The sequence below is a fragment of the Schistocerca nitens genome, chromosome 5, assembly GCF_023898315.1.
Source record: "Schistocerca nitens isolate TAMUIC-IGC-003100 chromosome 5, iqSchNite1.1, whole genome shotgun sequence".
NCBI lineage: Eukaryota > Metazoa > Arthropoda > Insecta > Orthoptera > Acrididae > Schistocerca > Schistocerca nitens.
Window position 1 is genome coordinate 28,350,875 of NC_064618.1, and position 17,978 is coordinate 28,368,852.

Sequence of the window (17,978 nt, forward strand, 5' to 3'; positions counted from 1 at the left end):
TTGAAATGTGCTGATCAGATTTGACCAGTAAAGCTAAATTCTATGTTAATCCTAAGTGTATTAGTGTTGTTTTCCAATTTTAATAGTGACATTGTATGTGTGCTTGCAGAACTGCTTATTCTAGGAAAATCTATGCCCGATTTCAGTCTGATCAATATACAAAATGCAGTTCGTAGTAATCATTGATGTGTGGTGTTGTGTGAATTTAGCTCGTCCAAATTAGTACAAAAAGAGAAAGCTTTAGTTCAGTGGATTTTTCTGGTGCCAAACTTTGCCGTATAACGCATCTTTACTACGTGTTACTATGCTTGTACATGCACCCAATTGTACAAGGAAAAACTCACTCATTGCCTAAGTAGGCTGGCGACCGAATTATTAATTAACGGTAGCATCTACTGTGTGTACTTCTTGTCCATGCGAACAAGTAATTATACTTTACATTTGCTTGATGCATCACTGTAGTTATTAATTGAGTACAAGTCCGATCTTGCTTCTATTAGGTACACGCGGTCAACTTATGTACTAAAATCCTTGTTTATAAGGTGAAGCCCGTGAACTTATTACAGTACAGGCTTTATACAGCTAACGTACGTCCGTTAAAGGGCGGTAGTGTTACAACGTCTGTTGTCAGAATAGCCCAGCTCGTTGACACACACTATTAACGCCGCCGCCTGCAACTGAGATGGTGACGGAAAACCAATCACTCTGATCTGCGCTGCAGGGGCGTGTAATGATTGACAGCACTCTTATTTACTTTTTCAAACAATTTATTTAACCATACAGTATATACACTCCTGGAAATTGAAATAAGAACACCGTGAATTCATTGTCCCAGGAAGGGGAAACTTTATTGACACATTCCTGGGGTCAGATACATCACATGATCACACTGACAGAACCACAGGCACATAGACACAGGCAACAGAGCATGCACAATGTCGGCACTAGTACAGTGTATATCCACCTTTCGCAGCAATGCAGGCTGCTATTCTCCCATGGAGACGATCGTAGAGATGCTGGATGTAGTCCTGTGGAACGGCTTGCCATGCCATTTCCACCTGGCGCCTCAGTTGGACCAGCGTTCGTGCTGGACGTGCAGACCGCGTGAGACGACGCTTCATCCAGTCCCAAACATGCTCAATGGGGGACAGATCCGGAGATCTTGCTGGCCAGGGTAGTTGACTTACACCTTCTAGAGCACGTTGGGTGGCACGGGATACATGCGGACGTGCATTGTCCTGTTGGAACAGCAAGTTCCCTTGCCGGTCTAGGAATGGTAGAACGATGGGTTCGATGACGGTTTGGATGTACCGTGCACTATTCAGTGTCCCCTCGACGATCACCAGTGGTGTACGGCCAGTGTAGGAGATCGCTCCCCACACCATGATGCCGGGTGTTGGCCCTGTGTGCCTCGGTCGTATGCAGTCCTGATTGTGGCGCTCACCTGCACGGCGCCAAACACGCATACGACCATCATTGGCACCAAGGCAGAAGCGACTCTCATCGCTGAAGACGACACGTCTCCATTCGTCCCTCCATTCACGCCTGTCGCGACACCACTGGAGGCGGGCTGCACGATGTTGGGGCGTGTGCGGAAGACGGCCTAACGGTGTGCGGGACCGTAGCCCAGCTTCATGGAGACGGTTGCGAATGGTCCTCGCCGATACCCCAGGAGCAACAGTGTCCCTAATTTGCTGGGAAGTGGCGGTGCGGTCCCCTACGGCACTGCGTAGGATCCTACGGTCTTGGCGTGCATCCGTGCGTCGCTGCGGTCCGGTCCCAGGTCGACGGGCACGTGCACCTTCCGCCGACCACTGGCGACAACATCGATGTACTGTGGAGACCTCACGCCCCACGTGTTGAGCAATTCGGCGGTACGTCCACCCGGCCTCCCGCATGCCCACTATACGCCCTCGCTCAAAGTCCGTCAACTGCACATACGGTTCACGTCCACGCTGTCGCGGCATGCTACCAGTGTTAAAGACTGCGATGGAGCTCCGTATGCCACGGCAAACTGGCTGACACTGACGGCGGCGGTGCACAAATGCTGCGCAGCTAGCGCCATTCGACGGCCAACACCGCGGTTCCTGGTGTGTCCGCTGTGCCGTGCGTGTGATCATTGCTTGTACAGCCCTCTCGCAGTGTCCGGAGCAAGTATGGTGGGTCTGACACACCGGTGTCAATGTGTTCTTTTTTCCATTTCCAGGAGTGTATATCACACTATCACAAAACACCCAACCAGATGTGCCCTGGGCCATGTTGCACAGCCTACAGACACGCACCCAACTCATAATTTCAGTACACACAAAACAAACTGCTACTAAGTAATTCTTCAAAAATGGCTCTGAGCACTATGGGACTCAACATCTGAGGTCATAAGTCCCCTAGAACTTAGAACTACTGAAACCTAACTAACCTAAGGACATCACACACACCCATGCCCGAGGCAGGATTCGAACCTGCGACCGTAGTGGTCGTGCGGTTCCAGACTGTAGCGCCTTTAACCGCTCGGCCACTCCGGCCGGCTAGTAATTCTTCACAGTGATGTGTAGATACGCTCAGTACTCGTAAACTTTCCAAATAACGCATAGCAGAGCCTGCAGATCCGCTCGCAAAATAACTCAGCAGACGTGCGCTGGTATCCCCCACCGCACCCTGTTCACAGGATTGTGAAGTGACTCGTCTCTCTGATTACAGACCGCTCACAGCCACTGCTCGGCTTCCGAAAGCGTGAGTTGACGCAGTCGACGCCCTCCTCAGCTGTCAAAGCACACACAGACATCCGTCCAGGACCGCGATCCATCACAATCCCGAGCCACGACCACTGAACGCGGGTGAAAGTCAACTTTATATCAACGTAGCATAATTCCAAAGCGCAGCCTCCATACGCTAGACACATCATAGCAGCAGCACATGTCTTTACTTCCTATGATACACTGTGCATTGCTCCTGACACGACATTACACGGCCCTTTAACTAAACATAACTACAAATCCCTGCTTTCGGCTCATCGTGTGACCAAAATGGTTCAAATGGCTCTGAGCACTATGGGACTTAACAGCTATGGTCATCAGTCCCCTAGAACTTAGAACTACTTAAACCTAACTAACCTAAGGACAGCACACAACACCCAGCCATCACGAGGCAGAGAAAATCCCTGACCCCGCCGGGAATCGAACCCGGGAACCCGGGCGTGGGAAGCGAGAACGCTACCGCACGACCACGAGATGCGGGCATCGTGTGACCAGCCATCTAAAACCTTCTCAATATTATTCTTACTTTACAACATTAAAAAAAAAAATAAGATCTAGTAATTTACTCCTCCCACGGCACCTAACCTTACACCTGTCCCACCATCAACATTCGCAAAAGCCCTCAACCTTATCTTGACGTTCATATATCACCCCACAAACCATGTCCATCAATCGATTAACCATTCTCATCCCCTCGTTTCGAACTACAAACGTAGCCTCTATCTAAACAGCAATCAACTTATCTTTCTCCCACCTTCAACAGTAAAATTAATTTTACACATACCCCGAAATACCAAACGCAATTAAAGAGTCAAAGTTTTATACAAAGAATCAATCACATACGACACTCACACCAATATTCAAAGCCTGGTCCATATTTACCACCTCCTACTTGAATTAAATATTATTAGCATTGCCGCAACATTCTGCCAGCGCTCGATTTAGACCTATTTTTCCGCTCTTACCTGTTGTCACTAGCGGTCGAATATCACTATCTATAAATTGCATAAATTTCCACATAAAAAAAATCTCGCACCGCCGTTTAGAGACTCCTATATCCGAACACATAGCATCATTCAACAACTATCCCTTGCTCTTATCTAATCTCATCCATCAGTTCTGGGGGCAAGGTCGCCCCTTTCTTTCTTTCTTTCTTTCTTTCAGCAGTAGACAGCTACCACAAGTACTAAATGCTCAAACTAGTCCCATAGCGCCTTACAAAGCTAGCGTCCGAGCGCCGCAGCCGGCATGTCAAAGCCACATAGCTGTCCATCTAAACAGCCGTCCACTCAGCCCCAGGACCAGAATGCTGAAGCGGGCTCTTCCTCTACCTGCTCTCCAGCTATTGTCTAACGACATACAGTGCACAAATGGATTCCTGAATAGCGCAGATCTCTATCTCCCCCTTGCATCTCCAACAGGACATGTAAACACTGTCTCCCCCAGCCAGCGAACCCGGCGTCATTCACCCTTCGCTGACAATTTCCACTCGCATATATAAAACCATATTCAATCCTGCCAAAACTCACTTAATAATAAAAAAGCATTCTCCCTTTCTAAGCAAAGATGAGTATGCATATATCTTCACCCATCTGATCTCTGCAATGTAAGTCAGAGAAAGACATATCTATTACCTTCTGCAACCTGTCTATAAACAGAACGATCTCAGTTACTACAACAGGACCTTGTTTTGACCATTTGCCGGAAATGCGCACAATGTTGTACGTCCCAAACTAGATACAAGTACAGCAGATCCTCAACACCCTATCATCTTTATTCTCTACCATCAAACAGTGAAAAAAAATTACCAGATATAAAAGCTCATCATATTTACAAGTCACGAAGGCACCAATGCGATCCACCTCCAGCATGGAAAAACGGAATTCAGAATACTCTCCCCGAATAACTCAGAGTGCGACCATCCAAGAATTCCTAACAGCTCACCAAGTCCGACACCTCAAACTGCAGCTGCCTATATGAACAAGATCATATTAAATATACAGACGCTTGTTCAAACAGTGTTTTCTAACACGCTTTTGCACACTGCCAAACATTTCGTCTTTCTGCCACGACTTCGAAGTCCGTGTGTGATTCTAAACAGACATTAACACGGACTGATGCATGGCCTCTCACAGGAAACTATACCTTGCACCTTCTAAATCATATTCTTAACAGTCGATAGCATAACATTGAATGATTTTAAATAAAGGACAGCCGCAACATAAGGAAACTAGAAGAGTCTGGTGGCGTGGCGACTTTCCAAGCCACCCCCCGAAAGTGATTGACGACCTCTACATTTAAACTCATATGTCGCAGTGACCGAATAGTTGATAACTCTGCGTTCCATTCCTAGTGATTGTTCATTTTGCACACAAGTACGGGATCATCGTTTTCGGTGCTAGCAACCCTGGAAGTTGCGGTCCATCAACCAAAATTTGTTCCCCAACTCAAACAAGCATTGTCAGTCAATCATTATGTCGTACCCAATGCATGGATGGGATGGATAAGACATCACCGATCTACTGTAATATTATCCATCACAGCTGATATCGCGAAAAATTTTACAGTAAGTCCAACACTGGCCAGTTTTCCTAATTTCAGTACCATAGCTAAACCATACCTCCTCTACTTTGCAAGTATCATTGCGGACATTCATGACTGCTCAGTACGTCCATTCACACTTAATTCTCGAACACATAAAAACGATCAAAGTATATCAGACAATGCTATACATATTTCTAAGACATCGCGCATAGTACTCAATCAATCTCTCTGCGTCTGGCGGTCACAGAGCAATCTCGCCCTCTTACGTTGAAAGACCATCCTCTCCTCGGCATTGACCAACCTACCCCACAACATCGCTACCCAATTATCCTCACCCGAGCAGACTAATACAGCTACACTCCACCTCTCTTGACTGAATATAGCTTTCCTACTCCTAACCCCTCCAAGTGCACCACATTTCTCGAGATTTACCCAAGTATTGGAGCTTAGCACACCATATCGATCTATAGTAACAGATCTCAAAGTGCCTTAATAGCATACAGTTAAGAAGAACAAGAATGGAGTGATATTTATACACAAGGTAGTTAGACACATTTTTACGTAAGTCATCCAATCTATCATGTGTAAAGTATTGCTATAGAGTAGGATCGGTGCATCGAAGGTTCTGGTAAGAGAGAGAGAGAGAGAGAGAGAGAGAGAGAGAGAGAGAGAGAGACAGAGAACATAAACACACGCAGTCCTAAGACTAGAACGTTCAGCACTTAAAAAACGGGCGATAATCTTAGATCGCCTACTTTTCCGTCCTGTCAATCATCCTCCTCCCCGGTTCCCCTACGCTGAGCTATCTCTCTCCCAATCGTGTAAAACTTTTCCTTTGTATGATACGCGCACAATATAGCCCTGCAGACACGTCTGGTGCCCACTGATCACATCAGATCACGAGTCAGAAGTTAATTATACTATTACTCCATCAGGTCTATATAAAAATGATAGTTGGTAGCAGGCGGTACATCCTACAAGCAAATAGATACGCATAACAGCAGCGTCCAACATGTGAAAATTACAAGTCATCCCGTCACCAACTCTGTAAGCAGCCCGTCTGTCGGGTAAGTGTGTACACAATGATTACAGTCCCTCACAAATACCAACAGCTAACTTAGTTATGACGCTGATGTCTCGATTTTACACCAAGCATGCGACAGGGTGGGGATCGCGTAAATCAAATTGCGTTTAGAGGAATGTGTCAAATTTCATCACACATGAGATGGAAGTCCTCTGATGATCGACGGGTTCACCGTTAACGATCGCAAGCAGACAGTGCTTTAAACCACATACGGAACACATAGCTGCGTACGACTAGAACGCAGGCTATATCACGTGACTAAAGCATCCAGATAGAATACTGGAAAAAAATGACCTTCAGCAAATTGTCCTTCTGTAGAATAAATCAATCAACGTTTAAATCGTACCTAGTTACAGCTCTATTGTAACACTTCTGACACTAAATGTAACTGGGTTTTCTCTTTTGATGCTCGTCAATTGTCAGGATGAGCATTACTGCAAAGGGCTTTTGGTCCGCATCTCGTGGTCGTGCGGTAGCGTTCTCGCTTCCCACGCCCGGGTTCCCGGGTTCGATTCCCGGCGGGGTCAGGGATTTTCACTGCCTCGTGATGACTGGGTGTTGTGTGCTGTCCTTAGGTTAGTTAGGTTTAAGTAGTTCTAAGTTCTAGGGGACTGATGACCATAGCTGTTGAGTCCCATAGTGCTCAGGACCATTTGAACCATTTTTTTGCAAAGGGCTTTTAATTCTAAAGCATAATGTCAGGGTGAAAAACATTAAATAAATTACTTTTCCTTTCTTAACAACATGTGGGCAGGGTGGGTTCTTCCTTGGCTCGGGTATGAGGTAGAATGAAACAGCATTTTTACATAAGATAACTTTTATTGAAAGTTTCGTACAACCGTTACCTTACTGGACTGTTCTGGCTGGGAGAACGGCAGCTGTGTCGTTTGCGAAGCTTTCTGCTGCGGCAGCGGCGGCGTCTGATTACGCCTGATGGTGTGTATCTCGTGTCGCCGTCTCGCCCAGTTGACTGGAGGCGGGCATCGTGCTGTGGCCAGTTTAATTATTGAGAGCGAAGTCGTGCATCGTGCGGTGGTACCTTGGACGTGGCGTCCCAGTGTTTCTCTTCTCTAAGCGGCCGCGTGTGTTGTGCGTCGGCCAGCGGAGCGGCGCGGCGGGGTAAGGCCAGTGTCCCGGACTCGAACAACGGACTCCCGCTTGCCAGTCTTCGGCTGTCAGATCTTCATCCCAGCTCACAGGTGACTGCTGATGTGAGGCCGTCTCCTTCCCGTCCTCACGAGTCACCCGGGAACGTAAAAATCAGACTTCAAATACCTTTTAACATCTGTCTTCTGGCGCCGAGGCTGCTGCTTGCTATTCCATTACAGCGGCGGACTTGTTGAGTCTGTGTATGATGTAGTCTCTTCTTGCATGACGGTCTTCAGCACCGAAACTGACTGTCTTTTCTTGTCGGGCCCACTGCGTCTCGCGTATTTATTCACTTCAGGTCACTGGAGGTGAACGAAATCACTGTCATTGCCTCTTCTGTCACGTTGAAAAGCTTCTCGAAGAATCTTCTTAAGTCGGTCATTGGCTCTTGGAATGTAGGCGAGGGCCTTTGCTCACATGCGACAAGTGAGAAACACGTGAGCCTGTCGGGCGATGCCCTGACGGCTGAATCGACAGCGTCCGCTTATGTGGAGAGGGCGATGGCTTCTCCTGAACTTGCTAACTTCACTGTCATTGTCTCTTCTCCTCTGCCCACTGTTTGCCAGTATGTGACTCTCTAAATTAAACCAAGTTTTCATTTATTTTCTAATTTCTACTTCACTTGGCTTTCACTAATTTATTTACTTATCTTAAGTACCACTCAACATTATCTCAATCGTTCATCCCATACACTCTCTGTTATCCTTTAACACAGATGTGAGTAAGTTTAGACGTGAATGATTCTCTGTCCTCCTGAAAAGCATCAAATACAGTAGTCAACTAGCGTGTATCACTACTACCTCAGTAGACATACACTATAATACGAACTCAACGAGAAAAAATTGATTACCTTCCTTATTCCGCTCTCTTCGATGTCATCGTTTTCCTACATTCCTCTTGCTGCTGCATACTTGACTCCATGCACAAATTTCTCCGTGCGAACCAGAAGATAAGCAAGTACATCATTTTCATCGCATTTCGGCGTATATTAGGTTAAAAAATGGTTCAAATGGCTCTGAGCACTATGGGACTTAACTTCTGAGGTCATCAGTCCCCTAGAACTTAGAGCTACTTAAACCTAACTAACCTAAGGACATCACACACAGCCATGGCCGAGGCAGGATTCGAACCTGCGCCTAGAACCGCTCGGCCACTCCGGCCGGCATATTAGGATAGTTTATACGTATGCGCTAATCAGTTTTCACATTTCTTTCTATTTTATGTCAGATCCATCCATGCGACTGCGACATAACCTCTCGTTCTATGTTCTAAAATTGCGTGTAAATGTACCCCAGGCGTATCCAGCACCTCCACACTCGGAGAGCGCTTGCTGTGTTTTCTGTATGTCTGTGTCCTACTGGGGTGGGCGCGGTGACGTGGAGAGAGAAGGGAAGGAGGAAATGGGCAGTCGAGGGGAGGGGGGGGGGTGGAGAAGGTGGAGGGCGAAGGAGGAGAGGTACAAAGAGAGGGCGAAGGAGGTGATGGACAGCCGACCAACGTCGCGCGCTCGGCTACAGCTGGCTGGTCACGGGAACAAAGCTGATGCAGACAAAGTCAACTGCGATGAATGGTCAACAGCCGTAGCACACGTACATTGGTGCTGTGGCGCTCTTGGAAGTGCGTCTTACTCATGTATTAGATATGTCGTAACTGTGTTACTGTGAATGAAACCTTAAGATATTCTAATGTATTAATGGCTATCGATGATTGTTTTAATCATGCTTTAGCTACGAATTTTTTATTTCAAAAATCGTGTGCAGTCGAAGTCTCTGTAAACTCCAGATGTGTTCTGACAGCCGCGCTGTAAATTCGTGCTGTCAAAAAGGCTGACACTGCTTACTGCTGCGTAGCGGAGACAAACACGTTCTTGATAATGTTTTTCTCCAGTTTACTGACGGAAACGGCTTTTCCGACAAACTTCCTTTCGTGCAATCTTACAAACGAGATGCGCTGCTTAATCAGTAGCGCTGGAGAATGGTAATCGTGTATTCAATGGTTCACTGGTTCAAATTTCGCTTTGACTTTTTTATATTTTTTTCTTTGATCCGTTTGTCTACATCATTTAAATATAAAATGCGTCAAATCTATGCTAATTAACACGCACTTAAACATAATTCTATGGAAAATGAACATCTTGTCTGTGATTACATGCAGCACGCAGAATTCCCAGTTTTCATTGCAAATATAAATTATCCATTATCGATATTTCATAAAAGATTGTTAAACAAGATCGTTTAGAGTAAGAAAACAAGTGCTCTTTATCTGGACTATGTCCATTGTTTTATACTACAGATGTGATCTGACACGAGCCAGTGTGGTAAGCATCGTCGAAACAAGAAAACCATTCACTTTTCACAGCATCGAGAGCACTATACAAAAAGTGAAGTCCTCCAGTTGCCACCATACCACTGCAATCTGAACCTAGTAGAGCTGATCTTGGCGAGAAATAACAAGACATTTAAGCTGCCAGAGGTGCTGCAGCTAACGCGCGAAGCTTTGTCACGCGTCCCTGCCGAACGCTGGGGTACCAAGAACTGAACTTCATAAAAGGAGAGGAGAAAATGTGTCGCCTGGACGGCTGCGTGGATTTTGTCGCTGATCGCCTCGTTGTCAACGCGGGAGATGGCAGCTCCAGTGCCGAGGTGTGCTCACCAGATTCAGATGTGGAAGGAATTCAGAGACTGCCAGACCACACACTGTAAGTAATTCCTTCAGTCGCTTCCATATTTAACTGCATAGTGAAATCCCTGCAATGCGCTTTTACGTCACTCAGTGCAACGCAGAAATATTACAATGTGCTTAAATTAGGATTTTTCATCGCTTTTGGTTTTAATTACAGTACTATGGTAGCTAAGGGCGAAAGCATGTTACGTTTTCTTATGTCCCCTAATAAGCGTACTGCCGAAGTTTTGCCGTGTGTTACTTTACTCCGTTCAAAAATTAAATGACGAAGCTGGACTGGGTCTGCGCTCGTCTGCTTTTACACTGAACTGCAGCTGTTCACATGACTGCAGGTTAATTGGACTATTTGCTGGCAGGTCCTACTCTCCTTAAATGCGCCGGTAAACTTGTTGTCCCGAAATATCGCGGAGCCGATGGGCGCCTAACACACTGTCCAAAACCGATCCTCATTTTCGTACTTGATTGTATTCGACAAATCTTCGCTTCCGCTCCACATAAAACGAAGTCCAATGCGATTCCAGAAAATTCGGAAAAATACTTTCTGTAATGTTTACATCACGTTTATTCTTATAATGAACGAAGTACAGTATCAAAATAAAATATTCCAAATGCTGTAAAAGCGGACACTCTACTAGGGAAAAGAAGGAAAAATGTAGATAGATGTTGATTTAGGTAAAAATATGTTAGAGAAATTTGAGAACTAAATTGTGGAGCAGTGTGAAAATCATCTGAATGCAACGCTCACGTCTTCGATGAATTCGTTCCCTGTAGAGACAAAGCGAACACTTGGACAAAAATTATTGGTACGAATGAAAGACGAACCCTAATTACGTGCTTATTAGGGTGATACAGTTATTTTATTACATATATCACAGCAAAGGCAGGAACTATATTCACAGAGCTCCCCCTTTGACGAAAGTCTATTACCGGTACGAACTTTGTTACCGCTACGTCTACTATGACACACTATAGCAGAATACAAATGCCATAAGAGCGATAAAAAATGGTTCAAATGGCTCTGAGCACTATGGGACTTAACATCTGAGGTCACTAGTCCCTTAGAACTTAGAACTACTTAAACGTAACTAACCTAAGGACATCACACACATCCATGCTCGAAGCAGGATTCGAATCTGCGACCGTAGCTGACTGAAGCGCCTAGAACCGCTCGGCCACCGCGACCGGCTAAGAGCGATAATTTTTTTCGGAAAATGCGAGGACGATTAGGTGCGAAAAAAATCTGTTCGCGGTGGATTCCTCTTGGACAGAGCGAGGCTCAGAAACCGCCTTCTGTCATTTGGTGTAATGACAAGCTCAAAGAAATTCGAATGACGAAAAATATGAATACAACAACGTTGACATGAGACGAAACATTGCTATATTCATACGAGCGAGAAACTAATCAACAATCAACTGTAAGTGCTTTCCAAGAAGAGCCAGAAACGAACAACAGTGTTCTGTTGGCGAAGCAGTTCCATTTCCCTGGCCACGCAGGACATGTGGCATCCTCCTTACCTTATCGTTTCGAAGAACAGTTAAGTGTTGAACAGTATTTGAGAATTCGTTTGTCCCAGTTTATTTATAAAGTCTGGAAAACAACCAAAAATGTCGCATTATTTGTCCGACAAGGATGATAAACTACATGGCTCGATACCTGTTTCAATATCTCTTTCCCTTGAAACTTTCTGACAGATTAAAACTGTATACCGGACCGAGACTGGAACTCGGGACCTTTGCCTTTTGCGGGCAAGTGCTCTACCAACTGAGTTACCCAAGCACGTTTCACGACCCGTCCTCACAGCTTCAATTCTGCCAGTACCTCGTCTCCTACCTTCCAAACTTCACATAAGCTCTTCTGCGAAGAGTTGGTAGAGCACTTGCCCGCGAAAGGCAAAGGTCCCGAGTTCGAGTCTCGGTCCGGTACACAGTGTTAATCTGCCAGGAAGTTTCATATCAGCGCACACTCCGCTGCATAGTGAAAATCTCATTCTCTCTTTCCCTTGCTAAGCATTGTACATTGTCCGCACAGTCGAGGGTGTATGACACCACACATTTTATTACTCTACGAAATGGATTCCTCTCTGGCGAAATGTCAACTTCGGCAACGGCTGTTGTAGATATAATGCAACGTTTGCTTTGCTTATCGTTGCCATTGCTCTGCTTTTTATTACCACCACTAGCACTGTAGCAGCGATGCGAGTTACTCGTCGACTAAGCAGTCAATCGTGCTCTGTAGCCTCATGCTGTGCTAATCATTCGACACCTCCAATCCCGCTCCTGTTGCCATTAGCAGGCGATACTGTGGTTGCATGGGGCGTCGAATGCCGTAAACACCATTGGCCTTTTGCGAACTCACACTGAAGGGGCTCCTTGTAAGGCTCGTATCGGCTTCGATATCATCACCAGATTATTTGCATTCGATAATACCAAGATTAAGATATCTCTTAATGAATATGCTCATTCGAAGAAGAAATTCTGTTACCATTAACATCGTACTGCACAGTACAGTCGTGGAACACCCTTCCAGCCAACAGAAACGTGCAAAACCCGAGTAATTTTTTAACGTATATTTTCATCACTAATCAGTCTAATTAATAATTCCATGTTATCCTTATGCGAATTTAAGAGGCTAAACCATTCAAAATTTTATTGCTTTTGAAATGGATGGCACAAAGTGTTCCTAGATAGATTGCAAATATCAAACGCTTCTATTGGATGTTATTTCTTCGATGAGGTCATTAGGCTAGCCATAGGATCGAATGTGTCAAAAACTGAATTATTTGCGAATTTAAATGACGTACTACATGTAGTTATACAAGATGCTACTCCAGGCGGGTGTAAAATGAATATGCACAACGGAAAATAATAAAGGCTAAAATGAAGATTTGGCCCTGTCTGTCTACCCCCTGAAGCAGATCTTAGGATCTCTTAGTTCTATAAATTACAATCTAAACACAAATTGATCAAGGCAACTAATCCTACTAAATGATAAACGTTGTTCCTGCTTATATATTTATTGTAGATTAAAAAAAGCCTTTGTATTACCAAGTTTACATTCCCTAAGTAAAGTTACTAATCATTTGCCCAACTCTGCCCCTTTTTATGACTGCGCGATCTAATATCGATAACGCGGAATGACTTACATCATCTATGTACTAAACACTAGAGGACACTACTTTCAAAGATGATCTAAGGTGGTGTGGAACCTCAGTGCAAATAAACTAACGTGATCACAGCTGTCTGGCTTTTATAGCCCTAATACGCCGAAGCAATTTGCGACATCGCCATATGTACTGCGTCCGGTGCGTCGAAGTGATGGTTCTCGTACTCGTCTGCGACGATGGAAGAACTCTAGCCACAAATAAACTCTTTCAGACACTAGGACGTCAGAAGGCGGTGCTCTGACTAATATACTCTAGTACTGTCTTCTCCTCTCTCTGTTCTACAGACGAGTAACGCGAACTCCCAGCCACAAGGATGGAGTTCAGATAACGTAAGTATAGGCAGAGGAAGTGCCCTCAATTACTGAACGCTCCGTACTCAACAACGACTTCCAAACCGGAGGCGAAGTCCAGAATCGTATATGTTCGCAACAGTACAGAGCCTAACTGTTCTAACTATAAACTCTCCTGCACCAACAAAGCTGATGCTGGGCGACTGTCACACACGCGCGCTCACAACGGAAGACCTTTCTCTCCACCGCTGGCCTCCCAGGAGGCTCGGCTCCCCACCTTCGTAATTCCGAAAACGAATCATATTCCAGAAACCACGGAATATTCTCCCTCTTTACAGATTCTTCCGAACGTCGACCAACCATACTTTAGTCTTTTGTCGTCCAGCGTGGAAAGTTTGCGAGGAAAAACCTAGTACAATGGTACGCTTCTGAGTAAAAATCCTTCGAAACAACCCAGCCTGCGTGGTTTCCGAGGTGCCGCTTCTTCGTTCCTCTCACTGTCGTCCAAGATTTTCGTAGTTTCCGAAGTATAATCCTTCCGGTTCGGCTACAATATCGGCCGGTCGCGACACTATTGTCCTCCAGCGCTTAGGTGCTACGACGTCCGTCTTGCTATTTCCTGTGTTTAAGCAGGTCCAACACACCTGTGTGGGCCTTCCACCCAGGGCTTCAGTTCCACCAGCCGTTTCATTTCCACTGGCGTTCCAATCTCTACTAGTATAGGCAATCATTCATTACGCCGTTTTTATAATAAAGACACTCTGTCACCTTTCATGCAATAAGCGTTAGCAATTATTTACAAAACGTACATGACAATGTCAGTCTCCATTATATATTCAAATGTATGGTATACAACCAATCACATGATGCCTAATTGTGTTTGTGGATCACGGCAAAGTATGCGGATGAGTGCTTGTAAGGTGCGAAATTATAGCCACCTTACAGTTAAACCATAAGTGTAGGGAGCATTGATATGTACCGGGTTCATGATGTCCCCATTGTGTCTTATGAGAGTGGGTTTGGAGAAAATTTTCAGGAAACCAGCGTAATACGCCCCTCAGGAACATAGTCCGATGAAAATTACTGTGATAGTTGCTGTCCGTCGCTTGCCGCTACAGTTTTGCCACATCCGCTCCCGGATACCGCCCGCTTATAGGCGACGCACAAACACGTCGGGCCACCTCACAAATACTGTAAATGAGTACAGAGGAACAGTGCCGGAAGCGGCCGCCGCGAGGTAAGGCGGAAACGGGAGGCGCTCTGTCGACAGCCGGCTATTCACTGAGCTGCGGCGGACGACGCGTTTTGTGGCCTCGTGTCTTAACCTGACCACGACCTCGAGATGTGCGATGCATCCGAGGAAACGCTGGTGAGCAGTTTGCGGCAGAACTGAAATCGCCATCGCTTTGTTCACGGCGTTTAAGGCTAACCTCTACAAGCAGCTCAAGACGGGAAAACTTGTTAACATCTTTGTTTGCATTGTCATCACCCATAGTAAAATTTCGGTTTCTGCGGTGAAAGCAAACTGTACATTCTCGCTGTCATTGGTTACCTGAAACTGTCTTCACTCTGTCTGCACGGGATGCCGCGTTACCAACCGACGGGCGGTCCTGGATGGCACTCGCTTGCAGACTATAAGCGAGACAGGCAGATTCCAAACGAAAAAAAAGAATGATGGGAAGGAAAATAACAGGAAATAAAAAAGTCAGTACGATGACGCGATAAATTATTAGAAATAAAAAGATATTACAGTTAAATCAATTAATTGACTAAATACAGTATGATAAGCAAAGACTTTTCATTAGATTTAGGAAACTGAAAAGCTTCGCTGCAGTTGAAGCTTGAAAACATCGAGTTTATCCGCGGACCGCTTCGCTACGCCACTACACTGGTAGTAATACGCTGTTGTATTTGTGACTCTGGTGTTCCAGTCGCATCGACTAATTGACGCCCTTCAAAAATTCGGCTTCTCTCGACGTCGTGCGAAGCTTACGTAATGTGTGGCAGTCTCTGTGAATCTGACAACCGTATAACGGACGCTGACTCGCGTCTCGTGCGGTATCATCCAGAAATTATCGGCTGGTGCTGTGTAAGAAACGTGTGTATTTCCTTAGCATTCTTGTGTGTGAGTATGTGTGTCTGTGGGTGTGTATTGTTTATGATATTGTTGTCATGTGTGATAAAATAAGAAATAAAAGGATCTGACCCCGAATACGGCATCCAAACACATCAAGTAAGAAAGCCGAACAAGTAATTGGAAGTGAAGTGAATGTTGTGAGAGTGAGGTAACGGCGAACGATTCGGTCGTGACGTGACGTTGAACGCTCTGGTTGGAGGGAACCAGCTACAACGCGGCGTCTATAAAATAATGTTACTCGGGCTACAGAGCGACAGACCTCGATGGGTCGATCTGTTTCCAGTGGATGCCGGACCACATGGGCGCGAGTGGCAACAAGTGTACTGACGCTAAACGTGCAACAATCAACTACTCTCCATTCCGCAATGACGACTCAACAGCATATTTGCAACTGAGCCAAAGCTAGATTAGTGACAACATTCAGCGGAGACTGGTTTCCGAGGAATTCACCTCTGGGCAACAGTGTATAATACACCACACACAGTACCTTAATTCTGGCCTCAACTGGAGGGATACTTTCACTGACAGTAGATTAGGAATATGTCACGTGGTTAATAACAAAACGAATTACGTGCAAAACACAGTACTCTCTTCGCATTCGAATTACTAAGTAGATTTTCTAGTTTTGTGAGAAAGGTACGTACAATAAACAATAACCATAGCATTGACGTTCGGAAAATTTCCAACTCCAACTGCTTCTAAGCTCGTGGAACTCTTTTGCTTCTACACACAAATATAAATTCATAAGAATTTGGAAAACAGAAGTTACGTATTACTTCAAACCTTCACTTCTTCGGACGGGTCAGAAACGTAGAGACATGTTACACATGTCTTATTTTGTGGTGCAATATTGAGTCTGACCGCCGTGTGTCCGAAATGTGTACACAGACGGAAATGTTAGGAACTTTACAGCTTAAAATACGACAGCATTAAACATAAAACGTCATGACGAAGAATGCCTCCTCTGATATTTCAGAATAATGGCCTGTAAATACTAATGTGGCTTACCAGTAGCAGCGTGAAAATCACCACCAGCCGACTCATGTTGTTACTGTATTCTCTTCCATCAGACGCTGGGGGCTGGCCTTATATATCTTCCCCGTATCAAAAAACTATCGCAGGACCTAGATATCAGAGTGGTCCATACGAGCAACCTTAACTCTTCTCAAGAGTTTCCCACTTGAAGTAGGCGGATAAAATACATTTGATCCCTGCTATTAATTGGAGTCTTCAAAACTGATAAGTATTATTTCACTGTTTTAAGCCAGGTGCACGGCTTCTGATAGCGGGAACAATGCTTTTTTCTTAACGAAACTCCGAAAAGAAAACTGCTTCATTCACATTACGTCCGATTGTAAAAACCAGTAAATAAGTTTTCTTCCGGAAAATTCTTCACGTTTTCGAAAATTGAATAAATTTTGTATGATTTGGGTGAATTATAATTAACAAGTTGAAAGGAAAAATGAATCCTCAAAACACCAAATTTATTTGTATTATTTACGGAGCCACATATTCACATATTACGCGCTACAGCCAGTCAGTTAAACTCGTGGGAACTTATCAATCTGTGTACGACAGGCAAGGACAATAGTGAACCATTTGATGAAGAGGCAACAGTTTCAGTGAAAGTAAACAATTTAATTCGCAGCTGCTATCATTATTTGTAAGAATTCTGTTTCACGATATTTTTTCCTACCTTCTGATCAATTTCTCCCTTTATATCCTCTGGGACCGCCCCCCCCCCCCCCTCCTTACTTTCCCATGCCTTCGTTATTACCAAAAATCTGCTCCAGTTTCTGTGCCTTCCTGTTTACCTCTAACTATTTCCTCAAACCGTTTTCTCATCGTAATGTTGTTGACTGTAGTAGTTGCACTGTGGGATATCATTTTCTTAATCGTGGTTTTGTGCAGAGGTAAATCTACACGTATTTCTTTGTGCAACATTACGGATTGCGTCCCAAAGAAACTACTTTCTTTATTTGTCGTTTATCGAAGTTTCATCCCGTTTCAGTCACTGACGAAGGGGAGAAGAAAAATTATTTGCTTGCCTCTGTGCGTGTATGACTGAATAATTCACAAAATGTGCGATGAAATAAAAGAAATTACCCATTACAGTAAGGGACACAAAATTCCCATTGTGCTGGGGGCCTGCAACTGGACAGAAGGAAAAGTAAG

At 44.9% G+C, this 17,978-nt stretch overlaps 1 protein-coding gene across 3 annotated transcripts in view; it reads right to left on the reverse strand.

Annotated features, from left to right (window-relative positions):
* LOC126260801 (uncharacterized) overlaps nt 1–16,888 on the reverse strand; it is a 386,456-nt gene extending 369,568 nt beyond the window's left edge. For all 3 annotated transcript variants that reach the window (XM_049958160.1, XM_049958161.1, XM_049958163.1), the window contains exon 1: nt 16,812–16,888. In XM_049958160.1, the coding sequence (XP_049814117.1) occupies nt 16,812–16,847 (36 nt within the window). In that variant the 5' untranslated portion in view covers nt 16,848–16,888. The remainder of the gene's footprint in view (nt 1–16,811) is intronic.
* Between the last annotated feature and the right edge of the window lie 1,090 nt (nt 16,889–17,978).